Source organism: Pezoporus wallicus, unplaced genomic scaffold, assembly GCF_028554395.1.
Source record: "Pezoporus wallicus isolate ANWC-B61680 ecotype Strahan unplaced genomic scaffold, APGP_CSIRO_Pwel_v1 contig_5261, whole genome shotgun sequence".
Taxonomy (NCBI): Eukaryota; Metazoa; Chordata; class Aves; order Psittaciformes; family Psittacidae; genus Pezoporus; species Pezoporus wallicus.
This window is the reverse complement of record NW_026642423.1, coordinates 7,222,894-7,242,458: the sequence shown is the minus strand read 5'-3', so window position 1 is coordinate 7,242,458 and position 19,565 is coordinate 7,222,894. Positions and strand designations below refer to the sequence as shown.

At 42.2% G+C, this 19,565-nt stretch overlaps 1 protein-coding gene across 4 annotated transcripts in view; it reads left to right on the top strand.

Annotated features, from left to right (window-relative positions):
- Positions 1-1,515: 1,515 nt before the first annotated feature.
- MYLK (myosin light chain kinase) overlaps positions 1,516-19,565 on the top strand; it is a 226,943-nt gene continuing 208,893 nt past the window's right edge. For 2 of the 4 annotated variants that reach the window (XM_057430189.1, XM_057430188.1), the window contains exon 1: positions 1,516-1,747. In XM_057430189.1, the coding sequence (XP_057286172.1) occupies positions 1,585-1,747 (163 nt within the window). In that variant the 5' untranslated portion in view covers positions 1,516-1,584. The remainder of the gene's footprint in view (positions 1,748-19,565) is intronic. The other 2 variants (XM_057430191.1, XM_057430190.1) reach the window with 2 other exon arrangements.

Below are 19,565 nucleotides of genomic sequence, written 5' to 3'. Positions count from 1 at the left end.
ACATTTTAAGATACCTAGCAGTAATTTGATTAGAGCACAGAAAAAGCAAGATGGCAGAAAGGAAAGGCTTTATTTATAGAACGTGGGTTTTTGGTGCGTCTGTTCCCATGTGTGCTATAAATCCATCTAAGATAAAAAGTCTGTTGTGTTGGGTTTTTTTTTGTTGCTTGTTTTCAAATGTGCAAACAAAAGCTTTTTTAAGTACTAGAATGAAAAAGCTCTAAGCCTACAATTTACCAGGATTTCCCTAGCCTTCCCCTTCAGGGTCTCTAGTTCTGTATTATAAAATAGCAGTTCAAAGGTCACAGTATTGAAGAGGATTCAGTTTGTCTCCATCTATCTTTTGCTCCTCCTTTTACACTACTTTAGCACTTAACACAATTAGCTGTAAATGGTTTATTAAACTAAATCCCTTGCCCCAGATTTGGTCGTCCCTGGGCAGATGCAGCACAGCACCAGACTTAGGCAGGTTAAAGGGTTCTGGGGGAGACAAAGGGCTGTCCCGAGCTCCCATGTGTCCCAGAGAGTGCCCCAGAATCGAGGAAGTGTGTAGCAGACCTACAACTCCGTATAGATCCCTACACACTCTATACATACTCCTATGCAAACCCCTATAAATATCCCCCTCCCCTCATAATCATCCTATCCAAGTCCCATACAGACCTTTACATTCATCCTCTATGTACTCCCCCTATATGCAAGCCATACACTGAGCCCAGAAAATATATATACATCCCACACACACTTCAGACATCCCATGCAAACCTATAAACACACGCCTGCTATGCTTCCCCACTCAGGCACCACATATAGTCCCTACACACACTGTCTACACCCCCAAACACACCTTACACAGCCACCACATCCCTATGTGCTCTTCTGTATACGTTTCTATCATAGAATCACAGCATAGTTTGGGTTGGAAGGGACCTTTAAAGTCAAGCAGTTCCAATCCTCTGCCATGGGCAGGGACATCTTCCACTAGACCAGGTTTCTCAAAGCGCCATCCAGCCCGGCTCCGGATAGCACCGATGTGCACCCCTATACACTCCTTTCCCCCCCATCCTGTACACGGGTCTATACCGCTCAGGCAGGTCCCCATAGCAGCGGCCCCACCTGTGCGAGCCGGACTCCACAGGTGCTAGCCCAGCCGCTGGCGGTGGCTAGTCCGAGGCTCCCCCAGCCCCGCTGCCGCTGCCGCGTAAGGCTCCGAGGCAGCCGGCAGCCCGCGCTGGCGGGGCAGAAGGAGTTAAAGGGAGTCGCGCTGGCCGCAGCACGTATCGCTGCCGGGCACCACTTCCCCCGCAGCTTCGCGCGTCGCCGGCTCCCGGAGCAGCGGCTACGAGCCGAGCTGAGCGGCAGGTGGGCTGAGGCCGGGGGAGCTCCGGCAGCACTCCCCACCCCGGCGGGACTCTCTGTGGCGGATACGCTCCGGGACGCGGCGGGAAGCCCGGGGGCGGGCAAGGGGGCATCCTCTGCACGGGGAGGTGGAGTAGGCGGGGAAGGAGGAGGGAAACCTGCTCCTCCGGAGGGACGAGGTAGCCGCCTGCAGTGGGCAAGCCCAGCGGAGCGGGCTGAGGGCATATGCCGGGCTTGGAGCATCGGAGCCACGGGTTTCCAGAGGGTGTCTCAGCCCAACTCTCACCCAGTCCCCAGCAAGAGCGGCTGCTGGGTTTCTGTGGGGAGAAGAGCTCATCTCCTGCTCCCCTCCCAGAGCGCGTCAGCCCGAGAGCAAGTAAACCTCCTAGTAAGTATTTGCCATCTTTTATGTGTAATTTGTTAGAGTCTTATTGTTCTCTGTTGGCAGGTAGCTCAGGTTAGTTAAGAACGAGCACTTGTAAGTTAGGCTGAAATGATTGTCTCTTTAGCTCTCCCTTGGACTTTCAAACATAAGGTTGTGTATGTGGAGGCACATGTAGAAATGTTCTGTAGCTGCATGTCTACATCTCTCATGCTTCAGACAAAATGTAGGTGTTGTTTGTTGATTTGGGGGTTTTGTTTGTTTTTTGGTTTGGTTTGGGTTTGGTTTGTTTTTTTTTTCCTTCTTTTTTCCTTGTTTGTTGGGTTTGTTTTGGGAGGGGGGGGTGTTTGTTTTTTTTTTTTTTTTAATTCTGCGGTTCTTAAAGTAATTTGTACTGCATTGCACAACGTGTTTAGGGTCTCAAAGAAGAATAAATCCTGGTGACACCACTTCAACATCCTACATAAGGATGGAGAAAGGAGGTGACCGCTTAAAATCATTAACTTGTGGGAGTGGGAGAGGATGTGAAATCACTTCTCTGCATGCTGCTTTCAGGCTATGGAGCAGTATGCTTTTGGGGATTCTTTGCCATATAATCCTCTTTCCTATATGTGCACATCTGGAACTCTGGCCTGGCACCACTCCCTGTGCTCAAGCTGGAAGGAGTGGCATAGCAGATGAGCAGGGGCTGGAGACCAAGAATGAGAAGTGATGGGAAAGATTCTTTGTCTTACAGTTTATAGATATGTTGTAACCCCAGTCTTTTCTTCTGCAGAGTAAATCCATAGGGATACTTCATCCCGAGTCAGAAATAAAATTTAAAGTGTTTTGAAGCCTAGATTACGCTCTCTACAAAGGGACAGCTGAGAGAGTAAATGCAAATATCTGCTTCCACACATCCTGCTTCTGAGGGTTTCTGAGCCCTGAACTCTATGAAGGGGGAGCATGGATTTACAAGGTGTGCTCCTCACTAAGACTCTCCAAAATGATGCCACCTCTTAGTGAAGTGCTGGAAATGCCATTTCTGTCAGTGAAGCTGTAAAGGGAGGATTAATTCCTCTTGCATTTCAAATCCCAAACAGAATGACTGTCTCCCTCCCCCTACTTCCTACACGTCTTTATTTTTTTTCCTAATGACTTGCATTATTACTTGCCAAATATGGGATGTGTCTGCCTGTGCAACTTTATATTTGTTGAGATGTTCCTGGAACTAGGCTATAAGAGCGCATTTTAGGAGCCTTCTGTTTTTAAACCAGAATTAAATTTACTAATAACTGTCAAATGGCACAAATAGTTAATTTTCATCTGGCACATGCCCACAATATTTTCTGTTTCCTCAAATGATAGTGCTCATCTGTAGCTAATCACTATATGATGTAGTTGCTAGCATAGTGCTCATATAAAATGTTTCCAGGATGCACTTGTCCTTAGCATTTTGCATTCTAACACTACAAGAAAAGTGTTCTAACTTCAGCAGCAACTGGACTCTGTTGGTTGTAGTAGGTGAATGCTTGCTACCAGAGTACCATCCATTAGAAGTGGAGGCAGCAGGTCCTGTGCTGGTGTGTGTTATATTAATGGTGTTTAACCTTTTTAGAGAGACATAAGCAGAAAGAAAATGCCTGGTTTAATATGTATCACAGCTAGGATTTTGTATGAATGTGGGAGTCTCACAGTTTGTTAACATCACTGACCCAATTTTTATTGCTCTTGTAGGGAAATCTTACAAGGTCTGCTGCAAAGAAAGTTAGAAATCTGATACTTCAGTGTTGCAAGCATCTCTTCATAGCTCTAGTTTGCCTTGCTACACGGTGCAAAGGAGGATGAAGGAAATAAATCAGTGGAGTTCTTTTGGTTCACTTGTATAATGCTGAAAAAAAATTTATAAAGTCTGAAATAAGCAGTGATTACATATTGTTATTGGCTTAAGTTAAATCTATCAGACGCATGATTTTTCACCAGTTTTTGGTCTGGTTTGAGTTCTCCCTGACTCCTCCTTTAAGATCATTAGGACTTCCTCTGGGCGATGATCCGATTTTTACAGTCAATCAAAATCCATACCAATATCCTTACGCAGGCCAAACACACTGTATTAGAAAAGCTATAAACCAACAGCTACAAATTGTTTTCAGAGCACTCCTAAAACAAAATGCAGATGTAAATAGAGTTCAGAACTGCTCCAAATGCTGCGTCTTAAAATTGTGGATGTATAAATCCAGAAAGTGTGCTCAGAAGCTTTATTTGAGAGCCATGTAGGGAGAGGTTTAATGTTTTTGGTTAGACTCTGGAGAACTGGGAACCACAGTCTATGGTTGTTAGAGTCTTCTAGGTAGTTTGGGTTCAGGCCTGAGGTTGGGCTGGAAGGTATCCTGGACTGCTTCATCCTGCATTTGCAGAAAGGCTCATCTCCTCTCCTTCATAAACTTGTCAAACATACTGCAGTTGTTTGCTTTTGCTGTGTTTAGAACTGTGCTCAAAAGCTCTTCCAAACTTTATTCCACAGGTATGAATTAGGGGGTAACAAAGGTAGTTTCTGGTTGTTTTTCTGTTTGTTTATTTGTGGTTTTTGTTTGTTTTTCCTTGACTGGTTAATACCCTCTTTGATGTGAAATTGACCATTTTTAACCCTCCATTGGAAGGTTGGATATCCTTTCTCTCATTGCTCTAAAAACACGTTGCTTATCTGTTGCAATGGACTTTTAAAACTTTTTCTGAGCCTGAATGACGACAGTGGCTTCCACTGTTCCAGAAAGAATCTTAAGTCTTGTACAGCTGCTTTCATTCCCTTAACTGATGGAAATGCTTCCACGATGTATATTAGGATTACATATGTTGTTTGGATTTCAGCACTGCACACAGAGAAGATATGATTAATCTATAATGTTGGAAAGAATTCATTAGTGAAGCCAGATGGTTCCACGTAGGATCTAAACTTCTTAAAAATTTATCACAGCTTTAAATGTCACCTATGTTGTCTGTGGTTATTGTATTGGTTTTGCTAAAATCTGGGTCTTTGCTGTGCAATTGTAAAAGGTCTGTTGAATGTGCTTCAGTAAGGTCTGTCTCTAATAATGTCTTCATTAAGTCTCACTGCAAACAGAAGAGTATGCTAATTGCCAGACTAACAGGTCATTTGCCTCTGTGAACAAGCTACTGAACACTAACTTATGAATGAAAACTTTAAAGGCTCATTTGCAACCTGCTACATGAAAGAAATACCAAAATGAAATGAAAATACTTTTGTACCTCTGTTGTTGCCATTGCTATTAAAGCAATATAGAATTTCAGTTTAATTTTCCTGTGATCTTGACCAATTTCATAAACTTTTTTCACCTCTGAATTTTCAGCAGCTGCTCCCTACATAAAAGCTAGAAATAACTTGTTCTCCTTTAGTAGGAATGAAAGGAGAATTGAGCTCTATAGAAAAGAGGAGATTAGAGCTCCATGAGGCATATACCCATTTAATGCTGCTGGAAACCAAACCTGCTAAAATAATCTTAACTCTCACTTCTGGTGAAGAGAAATTCTGGGGGGGGGTGGAAGAAATCTCTTAGTGACTTATTAACAAAGGCTTTTTAGATTTACTGGGATTTATCATGTGAGCCTAATCTACCTTTTGTTCATCCAGTTGGCAGGCTTTAAGATTTAAAAGGGTCTGCAGAAACTCCTCCCCCAGACTCCTTACTTAATTAAAGAGGCTTGGTGCATTATTTACCTTTGAGTTTTCCATTTATGTGGGAACAATGAGCTGGGGTTAACATATTGTAAAATATTTGGGAATACTGCATTATAAGCAGACAGGGAAAAGAAACAAACTCTGGCTGTACCTTCAAATTTATACTGATCTATAGGGCCTCACTCAATGTAGGAGGCCACTCCTACATAAATACTGAAGTACAGCTGTGTAATTCAAAAACAAATTTCCCTGCCTCTGTAGGTGCTTAAAGAGCCTGGATGTGAGTCAGTCTCCATTTGCTTCTATGGGAGTTTTCCAGAGTCATCGGATGTGTAGATCAAGTGTTGCATGTACCAATACGTTATATATCAGACAGAATGATAGCTTTAGTTCTCTCACTAGTTCCCCCAGTTTCTTTACCTCCCCCACTCCATTCATTGCTGTAGTGCTGAGCATCAAGTTGCAGATAAAATTACTTTTGAGAAGGCAATGGGATGCAGCACTTCCCAAAGGCAATTAAGTTATTAGGATTACAGTTCTTTACAAAGTGTGTTCTTGTTGAATCCCTTTCCTCTTCTACTTGCTGGTGCAAAGCAGTTTTTTTGCACTTACCTTTGTTACAACAAGTCTGAGCATTGCAAACTTCACTATGGTGTATCGGCTCTCCAAATAAGTCTAGCAAGCTGCAGTGTCATATGTTTTGAGGAAATTCTTGCTGATGATTCTTCAGTTAAGAGTCAGCTTGACTTCATCACCTCTACTGTAATTGGATTAAATTAGTTTGCATGGCCAGCTGATGGCATATTAAATAGTCAGACTGAAGGACTGTTTTGTATGCACAGGATTCTTGGTGCCAAAAGTATTTGTAGGGTTTGTGATGCAGCAGATGTGCCATAAAATATGGAATTGTCACCAAGGGATGTTTTCAATTGTATTCTTAGTCAAGAAAGACTGAAAGCACACTGCACATTCTGTTTGAAAGTAGAAGATGCAACCTGTGGGAGAAGGAAGAGATGGTCTAGTTGCCAGATGTGCATCACTTGCTGCTTCTCCTTGAGAAATGTGATAATTGCTGAGAGTCCACAGGTGGTTTTAAGCTGCAGACTTCCTGGCTGAGGAAAGTGAGTGATGGCATGTGCCATTTTACATGCCTACTGCAGTTTATTTTTAATTGCTGTACAGCAGGTTAATACTATTTTTCTGAGTTGCCTTGTACTGCTGCTTCTGCTATTTTTCAGCTGTCTTGTGATCTGGAGTATTTGCAGAATGACAGGACAATGTCTGTACAGAAAGATGTGCCTAAAATGATACTGGAACTGTGTACTGAAGGATAATCTGACTGCCAAGCCTGTAGTTTCATTCCAAGACCTTTTATAAACTGTTTAAACCAGTGTAATCCAGCTTTCAGTGGGAAATGCTGCTAAGTAACAAAAAAATCACTACCCTGATTGTTAAACCCAGTAAAATATTAAGGGGTGAGTGGGTAATGGGGAGACCAAGGACTGAGTTGCAAATACTCTTACAAAGAGGATCAGGATTTGAATGGCTGGAGGGACACAGTGGTGCCTGGTCTGGCATAAACATGTTCTGAGCTGTTCCAATAATGAAAGGATCCCTGGTTTTGTGAGTTAGCTGTTTTTATCTGCCTGGAAGTATGGCAAGTTTCCTGTTTGCTTTTATGGCTTGTGAGAATTGTGTTTTGCAGACAGTATGAGTTAAAGGAGCTACAACTAGCAGCTTTTAGTTCTGCTTAGGATGTTGCACTTGGTTTCAAGGTGGTGTGGTTTTCATATGTGCTATAAACTTATCAATACTCATGGGGTAAAACAGTAGATAAACAAGGTAAGATGGGGATGTGAGATTTTTCCACATCTACTTAGTGACAGTCACACTTTCATTTACTATATAAATGTGCAGTGCAAATAATAAGGATGCCTGCTTTAATACTCCATTATAAAATGTACATAGTTATGTAATCATAGTTTCTGCATTAACTCTTATGACTATGTCTCTTAAGAGAATAAATATATCATTCTATTATTTCCTTATGGCGCAAGCAGTTTGTTAAAACTTGAAGTAAAGGCTTTTTCATTCACATCTTCTATCTTATGCCATGTATTTGGAAGCACAGTTATTTAAAAACAATAAAAGAAATCACTGATGATGCTTCCTGAACAAGGTTTAACAGTCTGACTGGATAAAAAAGTGTGAGGGCATGTTCTAAGGGAACGACTATCTGTATAACCTTATAGTGTTGCTTATATCAAAAGGAAAGTTACAAAACAGAAACAGTAAGCAGGCTGCATTTAAAATACACTGGAGAGAGAAATTTATTAAAAATGGCCTGCTTTACTCAGATTATTTACCTTGGATCTTTTATGATCATAAGCATCCCTTTCCTTCTGTGGAAGAAGAGGAAGGTATTAAGTCAACACTTCATGTCTGAATCTGTTACTAGCACTCCCGATCGCTCATTCAAGCCCAGCCTAGTTTTGGAGGCAAGAAACCTTTACTATTTTGTGCAGTGCAAGTTTCCTCCAGTGCTGTTGTGGGTTACATTGGTGGGATCTGCCTGTGCACATGCTGCTGCTGTTTAAGCACGGACGTTCGGGTATTGGTGGCCTCAGGGGGTGCATTTCAGGCAGAGCCTATGAGACCGTAGCAGAGGGAGCCCTGGCTTTGAAATGTAACAGCTGGTGCATGGGTGTCTCACCCCCAGCATCAGAGCAGTGCAATTCCTCTGACCTCAACAGAGTTGCAGCATTCATGGTTTTCAGTAATGTGGGAGCGAAACTGGGCCTATATTCTTTTAACCGGTCTATTTAGCAGCTCTTTTCCATATGCAGTCTCCATGCCAGTGACAGGAGCTTCCTGGAACTGACAGGAGACACAAAAGACCCTCTTCTCTAAATCACTGGACCTTAAGAATATTGAAAGGATGTTACAACAAGCCTCATAATACACCATTGTTAGGATCTCTCTGAAGATGCCTGTGGTGGTATCACACCTCTAAGCTTTCCAGAGGGGGTGTGATGACCCCACATGGAATCAAATAGAAGAGTAATGGTTTGGGTGGCTGTGAGGAATGTTACGGTGCTACTTCCCCTGGCTGTAACTTGAAACCATCTGGAGGTATTTCACACTGACTGAACTCCTATCAGTAAAAGGCAAGCAGATACCTGAGCAGTTTTTTTTGAGGAAGAGATCCTGGCTTGTGTGTCTATGCATGTTTGGATGCATCTTTCTCACAGAGAGGGGAGTGGTGAAAGAACATTTGCTTTATTTTCTTATTTCCCTTTCTTCTTCCTACTCACTTTCCTGTTCTTTACAGTACAGCAGTTTTTCATATTGCTGTGAAAATGTCTGTGCTTGTGAGTGAACATATTTGAATGGAAGAGGCTGTCTGGTTTTTAAGTCTGAATTAAGTCAGCATTCCCACGGGAGTTGCAGAGTTTGCATTCTGTGCTTCCTTCAGCCCTTCTCAGGCATGTGCCTTAACAGCATGTAGTGCTGATGCAGGAAAGCTTGTGGCAAGCTACCTCTGTGTTGCTGGCAAAACAGGCTTGAGTCAGATGATTTAATTTTTTATTCTTGGCAGTCAGTACAGACTTCTGATCACTAACTCAGATACTGAGGAGCAAGACCACCACAAATGATTAACAAAGTAACTTACATAAATAATTATTCATCCCTTTCCCCCGTCGTCAACACTACAGGTTATATAATCACAGCAGTGCTAACGTAGACTGTCCCTTGGGGGGTGTCCCTGCCCCTTTGCCATGGAGGACCCCACAGAGTGTCTCCAGCCCTCAGCAGCACCATATTCTTGTATCCAGGCACTTCTCTGGCTGACTGATGTTTTGGTGCCATGACCAGGCTCTAGTGCATGGGGGCCCCCCTCAGTGCCAGAGCTGGTGGGAGCCAGATGAGACCAGCTCGGGATGGCTCACGGCCGCCTGACAGGCTGTGCCACCGTGCAACCCGTCGCTCACACCAGTTGCAGTGTCGTTTTGTGGGCTGTGAATAAAGGTGTGGCTGTGGGATGGTAGTGAGTATCCGTGCGGGAATCCTCTCACACTGAGGTGCAGGTGAGAGGCAGGAGCTGTGCTGTGTCTGCAGGCATGGCTGGCCTGAATGCCTCCCAGGCAGGCTCAACAGCACTCCCTCCACTTTTGCCTCAGCCCTGACCTGTGCGACCGAAGCATTATTGTAACTGATGGGGAATTTTGCTCAAGTTACATGTTTAAGTCAAGCTGAACATAGGTACTGGGCTACTTACTGATCAATTAAGGACATCTCAAAAAGAGTAAAAGTCACTGTGGCTGTTTAAAAGGCTGTTTTATATTGGTATTCTTGAAATGCTTCCAAAGCTAGCAGGAGTATTGGTCCTTCCTTTTACCTGAAATTGTGCCGTTATCTAGTTTGTCTGAGGTGACTAAGTATTTAGGTTTCATTCAGTCTATTTAGCTCTTATCTGATAGGAAACTCAAAGTTATATTCGAGTTATATTTGAAGTTACATTCCTTCTCCAAGCTATTTTCATTCTGTAGCTCTGAATGTTGAGGTGTGGAGGCTAAATTGGTAGTCCTGGTTAGCATGAGCAGAAATAGAGTTTCGATTCCTGACTGGCCTGTGATGACACCCAGAAAATGAGGTTGCAAAGGTTTCAAACTCACATGGCGTCTCAACAGCAAGGACAAAGTCAGAGATGTTCAAATCATTTTCCAGGTATAATAGTGCAGACCTTACTCCTTTCTCTACCTGCATGCTCTTGACCTTAGACTTACTGTAGTATCCTCTAACTGCAAACTCTCTAGCACTTTATCCTTTTTGCTTTGTCTAAGATGGTAAAAGTAAACATAAATGTGTAAATATATTTTAGTACTTGATGTCATATTGTTTTGGGGGGTTTTCTTAGATAATTTGTACTTTGTTTGACAACTAACGTAACCTGCTTTGAACTTGCTGTGACTGCTCCTCAGTGGGTGAGCACTGTGCAGCATCCTGTATGTGTGACAGGTACCTGTATACTATTTTAGCGCAATGTAGCATTATTAGCAGTGGAGTATGGAACTGTAGTAACATAGCCTGCTTTTCACCAAATTAAGGAGAAAAATGTGTGGTATTTCGTGTGTGTTCATGCCTGTTATCTGTTCTGTGGTGAATGGAATTCATTATATAGCTTTCCAGTGCTAGTTCCTTTCTAGCTTGTTTTATTACAAGCATAGCTTATGAGGCAGGCTGTCAAGAGCAGGCATGAGAGTTAACTTTGTTGAACTTTGTTAGTTTTTATTCTGTGTAATAGATATTTTTATTTTTTTTCCCCAGGAACCAAACAAAAGTATTTTCTTTTAAAGCTGTAAGAGTTATAAGGTAATGAATGAAACTGAGCCTCCAAACAAAGGATTTATTGTCTGGAAGACAAGCTCACTACATTTCTTGTGAGTTTTTTTTTAATTCTGTCCAAGTTTACATATCACTTACAAGACAGGAAATACGACATTGCTGATTAAATTTTTTTTGAGGTATAAACACCTTACTGTCTTCAAAGATGGTGTTAGAAAATGAAACTTTGTGATGAATTAAAAAATAAATTAAAATCTTGGTTTACCTGGATTGATAAAATAATTACTTATGGATGTCTGTACCATACCTAGAGACATAAAAGGTTCTTTCAGGGGAAGAAGTGTAAAAAGAGTTCTGACACCTGTAACTAAATTGATTTATGTCCTTTTCTTTGCTGTTCATATCTGTTCCTGTCCCACTCCCACCACTGCTATGAGAGATAATGAATATGTTTGTTTTCTATCAACTTGCTCCTTAGCTTCTTTATTTCTGTATTCTAACATCAGCAAATCCAGAAGCTGTACAGGAGAAAGAATACCAGCCATATGTATATTTTATTTTACTGCATCATTTATAGAATCATAGAATCGTTAGGGTTGGAAAGGACCTGAAGGTCATCTAGTTCCAACCCCCCTGCCATGGGCAGGGACACCTCACACTAAACCATACCAACCAAGGCTTCATCCAACCCAGCCTTGAACACTGCCAGGGATGGAGCATTCACATCTTCCCTGGGCAACCCATTCCAGTGCCTCACCACCCTAACAGGAAAGAATTCCTTCTTTATAGCCAATCTAAACTTCCCCTGTTTAAGTTTGAACCTGTTACCCCTTGGCCTATCACTACAGTCCCTAATGAAGAGTCCCTCCCCAGCACCCCTATAGGCCCCCTTAAGATACCAGAAGGCTGCTATGAGGTCTCCACACAGCCTTCTCTTCTCCAGGCTGAACAGCCCCAACTTTCTCAGCCTGTCTTCATACGGGAGGTGCTCCAGTCCCCTGATCATCCTCGTGGCCCTCCTCTGGACTTGTTCCAACAGTTCCATGTCCTTTTTTTATGTTGAGGACACCAGAACTGCACACGATACTCCAGATGGGGTCTCACGAGAGCAGAGTAGAGGGGCAGGATCACCTCCTTGGACCTGCTGGTCATGCTCCTTTTGATGCAGCCCAGGATACAGTTGGCTTTCTGGGCTGTGAGCGCACACTGAAGCTGGCTCATGTTCATTTTCTCATCAACCAACACCCCCAAGTCCTCTGCAGGGCTGCTCTGAATCTCTTCTCTGCCCAACCTGTAGCTGTGCCTGGAATTGCTCTGACACAGGTGTAGGACGTTGCACTTGGCATGGTTAAACTTCATGAGGTTGGCATCAGCCCACCTCACAAGCATGTCAAGGTCCCTCTGGATGGCATTCCTTCCCTCCAGGGTATCAAATGAACCACACAGCTTGCTGTTATCATTCAATACTAGCATACAGTGGTCAGCATACTGGGAGAAAGCAGATGTCTAAGACAATATTCCTGTATTAAAACATGCAATGAATTCTAGACTGGCTGTCACAGTGGCAGGAGGTCTTTTTCTGAAGGAGTGATGGATCTTGGTCATTGCTTATCCTCAGGAAGTGGTGCAGCATGTGGGAATGCTGAGTCTATCTAAAAAATGAATAGCATCTAAACTGCCTCACTGTTCCAGTTAGCCCAGCATTGTGTCTGACAAGTCAACAGAAGATTCTTCAACAGCTGGTTTTGAGATCTACTGCCCTCCCTACCTCTCCAGTTTCCACAGCCCTCTGTTAAGATATTAAAGGATACATACCCGTTTAGTACTCTAAGTGTCTATTTATAGACCTGTTGTCCAGGAGTTTAATACTGTGTTGAACCTATGGACACCCTTTGCCTTTACAGCCTTGCGTGACAGCAAGTTCCAGAAGCTTGGAACCTGCTGGGTAAACAAATATTTTCTATATAAATGGCTTTATTGCTCATTTCAGCAAGTACTGCCTTGCTGTAAGTGTTGTAGGATTTGGCAAATAATAGTTCTGCATTGAGTAGTTGGTAGCTTTTGTGTTATACCTGGCCATATGCACCCTCAGCTGCCTTCTCTCCAAGCTGAGGTGTCCCAGCCTTTTTAGTCTCTCTGTGTAAAGTATCTGTTCCATTTCCATTTCGTTGCCTTTTTCTGCATCCCTCTACCATTATTATGTCTCTCGTGGTATGTAGAAAGCAGGTCACAGCACTCAAGTTGTGGCGGAAATGATCTGTCTTGCTTTCTTTCTGATGATGCCCCATATTTTGCTGTTTTTTTTGACTGCTATCGAACACTGAACCGGTGACTTTAGAGAACTGTCAAGAATGGCTCCATCTTCTCAGTAGGAATGGTTACAGCTGGTATTGCCTGGATGAATTACTTGAAATTTATCTATACTAAAGCCTACCAGCCAACTTTTTTCCCTGTTAGTGTCATTGATGAGCATGCTGTGTAACACCAGTCACAGCACTAATCCTAAGTACTGCACTGCTGATTCCTCTCCATCTTAAAAAGTGTCTGTTAATCTCTATCCTTTTTCTTATTTTTTCTCATGTGCTCACTCATTCTGGGAATCAAGTCAGACTTGCCATAATGTGGTTCCCAGGTCCCCCTGTACAGCCCTTTCTGTAGCTGAGAGTTATGCAAGCAGGATCTACGAGTCCTTCAGTACAGAGGCTCTCTGTAATGATGGCTTCACACCTTGCTTAGTGTTTCTTCAAATTCATATTTTGAGTTTCTTCAGAACTTGTGTGACCATTGTTCTCCCCAGTGATTTATTAACATCTAACTTCCTTGTTTGGTCTAGTATTTCCTGAATTTACTTCAGATTGACCTGGCTTTTCTGCCAGATTTTCAAGAAAGTGCAATAGATGTGGAAATCTCTCTAAAGATTTCAGCAGTAAAGTCTGATGTAAAGAATTCACTGAGCTTCTCTACAGCTTTATCATCGTCCCCATCTGTCTCTTTTACACCTTTGACATGTAGCAGTTTGACTGCTTTCCTAACTGGCTTCCTGTTATAGCACAGTGATCTTCATTTGCAGGCACTTTTTGAATTGTCTTTTAGCCCTCTGAATTTCATGCTTACATTTGACTTGCCATGTCTTATGGGTGTCCTGGGTTCAGCAGTAGCAGTCATTTTTCTCCTTCTTAGTAGCTGGTGCAGTGCTGTGTTTTTGACTTTCGGCCTGAGAACAATGCTGGTAACACCGATGTTTTTAGTTGTTCCTCAGTAATGTTTATTCTGACCAAGGACTTTCTGAGTCTTATGCTCTGCCAGGGAGGAGGGGAAGCCAGGAGGAAGCAGAGACAGGACACCTGACCCAAACTGACCAAAGAGGTATTCCATACCACAGCACGTCATGCCCAGTATATAAACTGGAGGCAGTTACCCGGAAGGGCTAGATCACAGCTTGGGTCGGGCTGGGTATTGGTTGGCAAATGGTGAGCAGTTGTATTCTCTTCCCTTGTTATTTCCCTTATCATTATTATTATTGGTGGTAGCAGTAGTGATTTGTGTTACACCTTAGTTACTGGACTGTTCTTATCTCAGCCCGTGGGAGTTACATTCTTTTGATTCTCCTCCCCATCCCTCCAGGAGGTGGGGAGGGGAGGGGGTGGGGGTGGGGGGGTAGTGGTCGGGGGAGTGAGAGAGAGGTTGCGTGGTTCTGAGTTACGGCTGGGCTTAAACCATGACAATAGGCTTCCCTTGTCTTTGCTTAAGCAATTCATTTTTGAAGAGCTGACCTATGCCCTGCAGTACTCTCTTAACTCTCCCTAAGGCTTCTTGCTTTTTTAACTGCTCCTTTTTAGTATCACAGTATCACAGTATCACAGTATGTTAGAGATTGGAAGGGACCTCGAAAGATCATCTAGTCCAATCCCCCTGCCGGAGCAGGAACACCTAGATAATGTTACACAGGAATGCGTCCAGGCGGGTTTTGAATGTCTCCAGGGAAGGAGACTCCACAACCTCCCTGGGCAGCCTGTTCCAGTGTTCCGTCACCCTCACTGAGAAGAAGTTTCTTCTCAAGTTTAAGCGGAACCTCTTGTGTTCCAGTTTGTACCCATTACCCCTTGTCCTATCATTGTTTGCCACTGAGTAGAGCCTGGCTCCGTCCTCGTGACACTCCCCCTTTATATATTTATAGACACTGATAAGGTCACCCCTCAGTCTCCTCTTCTCCAAACTATAGAGACCCAGCTCCCTCAGTCTTTCCTCATAAGGGAGATGCTCCACTCCCTTAATCATCTTAGTTGCCCTGCGCTGGACTCTCTCCAGCAGCTCCCTGTCCTTCTTGAACTGAGGGGCCCAGAACTGGACACAATACTCCAGATGCGGTCTCACCAGGGCAGAGTAGAGGGGAAGGAGGACCTCTCTCGACCTACTAACCACCGCCCTTCTAATACACCCCAGGATGCCATTGGCCTTCTTAGCCACAAGGGCACAGTGTTGGCTCATGGTCATCCTGTCGTCCACTAGGACCCCCAGGTCCCTCTCCCCTACACTGCTCTCTAACAGGTCATTCCCCAACCTATACTGGAACCTGGGGTTGTTCCTGCCCAGATGCAGGACTCTACACTTTCCCTTGTTATATTTCATCAAGTTACTCCCTGCCCAACTCTCCAGCCTATCCAGGTCTCGCTGGATGGCAGCACAGCCTTCTGGCGTATCAGCCACTCCTCCCAGCTTAGTGTCATCAGCAAACTTGCTGATAGTACACTCAATTCCCTCATCTAAATCATTGATGAATATATTAAATAATACCGGTCCCAGTACTGACCCTTGAGGCACTCCACTAGTTACAGGCCTCCAACTAGACTCAGCCCCATAGACTACAACTCTCTGGCTTCTCTCCTTCAGCCAGTTCGCAGTCCACCTCACTACCTGATCATCCAGTCCACACTTCCTCATTTTAGCCGTGAGGATGCTGTGGGAGACTGTGTCAAATGCTTTGCTGAAGTCAAGGTAGACCACATCCACCGCTCTGCCATCATCCATCCACCGTGTTATTTCCTCATAAAAGACTAAGAGATTGGTCAAACATGATTTCCCCCTGGTGAAGCCATGTTGACTGCCCCTCATAACCTTCTTATCCTTGATATGCCTTAAGATGGTACCAAGGATAAGGTGTTCCATCACTTTCCCAGGGATGGAGGTGAGGCTGACCGGCCTATAGTTACCCGGGTCCTCCTTCTTGCCCTTTTTGAAGACTGGAGTGACATTTGCTTTCCTGCAGTCCTCAGGCACCTCTCCCGTTTCCCAAGACTTGGTAAAGATGATGGAGAGTGGTCTAGCAATGACTTCCGCCAGTTCCCTCAGCACCCGCGGGTGCATCCCATCTGGACCCATGGATTTATGGATGTCCAGATTGCAGTATCAGTATCCTGTTTGTTTCTTGCCATATCCTTGTATAAGTCCCGTTCTTAAAATTGAATATCTCTACAGTTGGTGGCCCTTAGTGCCATTCTTTGTGTTACCTTTATAGATTTCTCAGTTTTGGATTGTACTCTATACTTAGAAGTCTCTTTTCCACTGGAGAACTGTATACAGATCTAGAATAATGACTGACACTATACCGTGCCTTTCTTTCCACATGGGCAAATTCTGAGTATTTCTGAATGTCCTTGTGTGTTGTTGATACATGGCAGCTATTAATGTTGTAATACTCTGGAAGCCATTTGATAAAATTGAGAGGCGCAAGCTGGATGTGAAGCTGTTCTGGGTTCTAATGGAGCTACATGTATCACCTTTTGCATGCATACAGTATATGTAATGATGATTAAAACTTTGCACTTATACATATTTAACTTCATAAAATTCAAAACCTCTGCACTTAAAGCACCCAGGAAGAAGATGGCCTCACTTTTCCAGTTTTGCAGACATGGAAAAAACCTGAAGAATACTCTGCGGTTGTATGAGAGGTCCCTGTGGACATGTTTACAAGAGCTGAAGTGTATTTATATTAATTTCTGTGAAGTTACTGGAATATTGTCCTCCTTCCATAAGGCATGTACATGCATTTGAAGAAGCAGTACAGAATTTTATTCTCTAGAAATGCACTTTGAAGGGCTGCTTTCATAGATGCAATCCAGCATTGAAACTAGATATACAAAGAAGTCATTATTAATTAATATTGCTTAGTTAGTCAAAGCTTATATTAACCAATAACACCTAGATAGCTGCATAAACCTAGTACTGTTCTCTTTGCACAGTATCAGTAAAGTCACATATGTTCTTTTTATTAGGAGCACAGGACTGGAGTATTTGGTTTGGTTTGTGTTTTGTTGTTTGCCGGACCACATCAAATCCCCTGTAATAGAAGTCACATTGCACTCTATAAATAGAAACACCTAAATATGCAGAATTTTCCTGTTTGAGCCTTTACTCACCCTGAAAGTGCTGGACCAATCTTGCTTCAAATCTAGCTATGTGTATATGCTTTGTTGTTGAAGGTCTTGGATTCAAGCCTTCTACATACCTGTCTAGACCAGAGAGCTGTTGGAAACGTATATGCTGTCTCTGTGTGATGATTTTGTTGAACATTTGCAAGAGTTCCCCACCAAATGAGGAGCTAAATAATGAAGTAGAGTTATATGCTTTAATAGTAACTAAAGGAAAAAAAAAAAAAAAGTTAAATTGTCCAGAGCAATTTCTTCATCAAAGATAACAGGGATAACATCTGTGCTGAAAACCCACACCTCATCACTTTGTTGTAATATGTGCAAGGGAAACTATCTTAAGTGAAACGATTGTGTGTCATAAAGAAGAACTGAACTTCATGGTATAGAAAACTTCTTACAGTCCTGTGTCTGACTAATCCATTCTCTTAAGTGATTGCTTATCATTTGAAACTTCAGTGGATGTCAGGATTTTTTGTAATCATTGGCTTCTGTGGAGGTATGTAACTGCAGAATTGTTCTCAGTGCCAGGCTTCAGAAAGATTTTGCTCATTATATCTAGGTATAATTTTCTACTTTACAGTTAGACTGCTGGGTTCTGTAACTACTTCAGCCAGGCTTCACTTGTTTGATATTTAGGTATCAATAATTTCAACAGCATATTAATTTTTCTCTAACTGTAAAATACATGCATTAATATAAATAATTTTCGGGATTTCTACTAGAATGTTCATTTTTCAAATGGTATGGCCAAATATATAATTCTTACTACTTTCATCACTACGTTTCAAAACACTTTATAAGGAAGTATCAAAGGGAAAAGCATTTGAAAGGACTTCTCTAAAGCCTGAAAAGAAGTAAGCAAGATGAGTCTTCTATGTCTGAATGCAAAGTTGTCTTATCCTAACTAAAATCAGTTTAGGAATTCACACAATAAAGCTTTACTGTATACACTTGCATTACCTATACTGTAGGCTTAGTCTTGATTTCGCTTAATGTGCTGGGGAAAAATAAAAAGCAAACAGGAAAGTCACTTACAAATGCAAGTGAACCCACAAGAGTTTCTAGGTGTTATCAGATGTTTAAGTTGTCAACTTTAAATTGCATGCTTTATATGCAGGATTACTGGAGCTCATTGGAGAATTATTTTTAGGTGAATTGTCTTAGTTCAGTTCTCTGGGAGGCTTGTGTAAGATTTTTGCCCTGTACTTGCATTAATATTAGATCCGATGGCTCAGATGTATTAATTACCTCAACATATTTAATTAATGTAGTGGCAAGCCAAAAATATTAATTTCTTGCACCATGAGAGAACTGTAAAGTTTTCAGAGGTTAATTCTGACTTCTTATTCTCCATAGCTATTCCACCCTATCTGCAGACAAAGAAGATTTTTAAATGCTTATAAACTGGACATGAAGCTATTAACTGCTTCCTTTTGGAAATATGTAGCCTAAAAAATAAGATTTTTAATCACCCTTAAACTTATTCCAGGGTTCACCAGTACCTTCCCCATTCCAGATCATAAAGTTATTCACTTACTCTCCCTCTTTTTTTTTTTTTATTTTTTATTTTTTCCTCCAGAAAAATAAAAAGCTTTGAACTGTTTGACAGATATTGAAGCTGAACTAGTGAAAACAAAACCCCAGTTTAAGTTTGGTATCAGGACTTGATGCTGATATTTAGAACAGTTCTGGTTAACTTAAATTCAAAACAAGGGCTGATGGTTCCCTTTTGTATTATACAGTTACGTGGTACAACAATTAACTTGGAGTTGTGTTATGCCAGCTGCTGTGCAAACACTTGTCACTGCCCCCAAAGGGTTTGTCCAAGGTAATGAACAGCTGCTTCCAGTGCAGTGATTTATATAATTTTTCTTTTCTGGAGAGCTTTACTGAACCGATAGAACTGAATAGGTTTGATTTGTTTGTTTCTTTAATCTTGGGGGATTTGCTGTGCTTCTGCTTTTCCCCCTTGTTTTTCCAGAAGTGTGTGTCCTTCATTGGTCTTATGGTTTAACAACACAAGTTATTGAATATATGTCCTAGAAAACTACTTGTTTTATCATTTGAGAAAAAGATAGGAGGCCAAAACCTTCTTCCTGGTTTGCAACCTTTTCTCATGCTTTAGAAGAAATGTACTCTCAAATTTAGATTTCGGCAGCTTCAGCTTCCAGCCACTGGGTTTTGGTATGTCCTTCTCTGAGATAAAACCTGCTCTGCATGCTAAGAAACATTGTAATCATCTTTAACTGAACTTTGTACTTTTTTTTTTCTGTAATTAACATATATGTCTATATATTTAATATATATATGTTCACATATTTTTTCCAGTCTCCAAATCATTGTCATACCCCATTTTATTCTCTCTAGAATT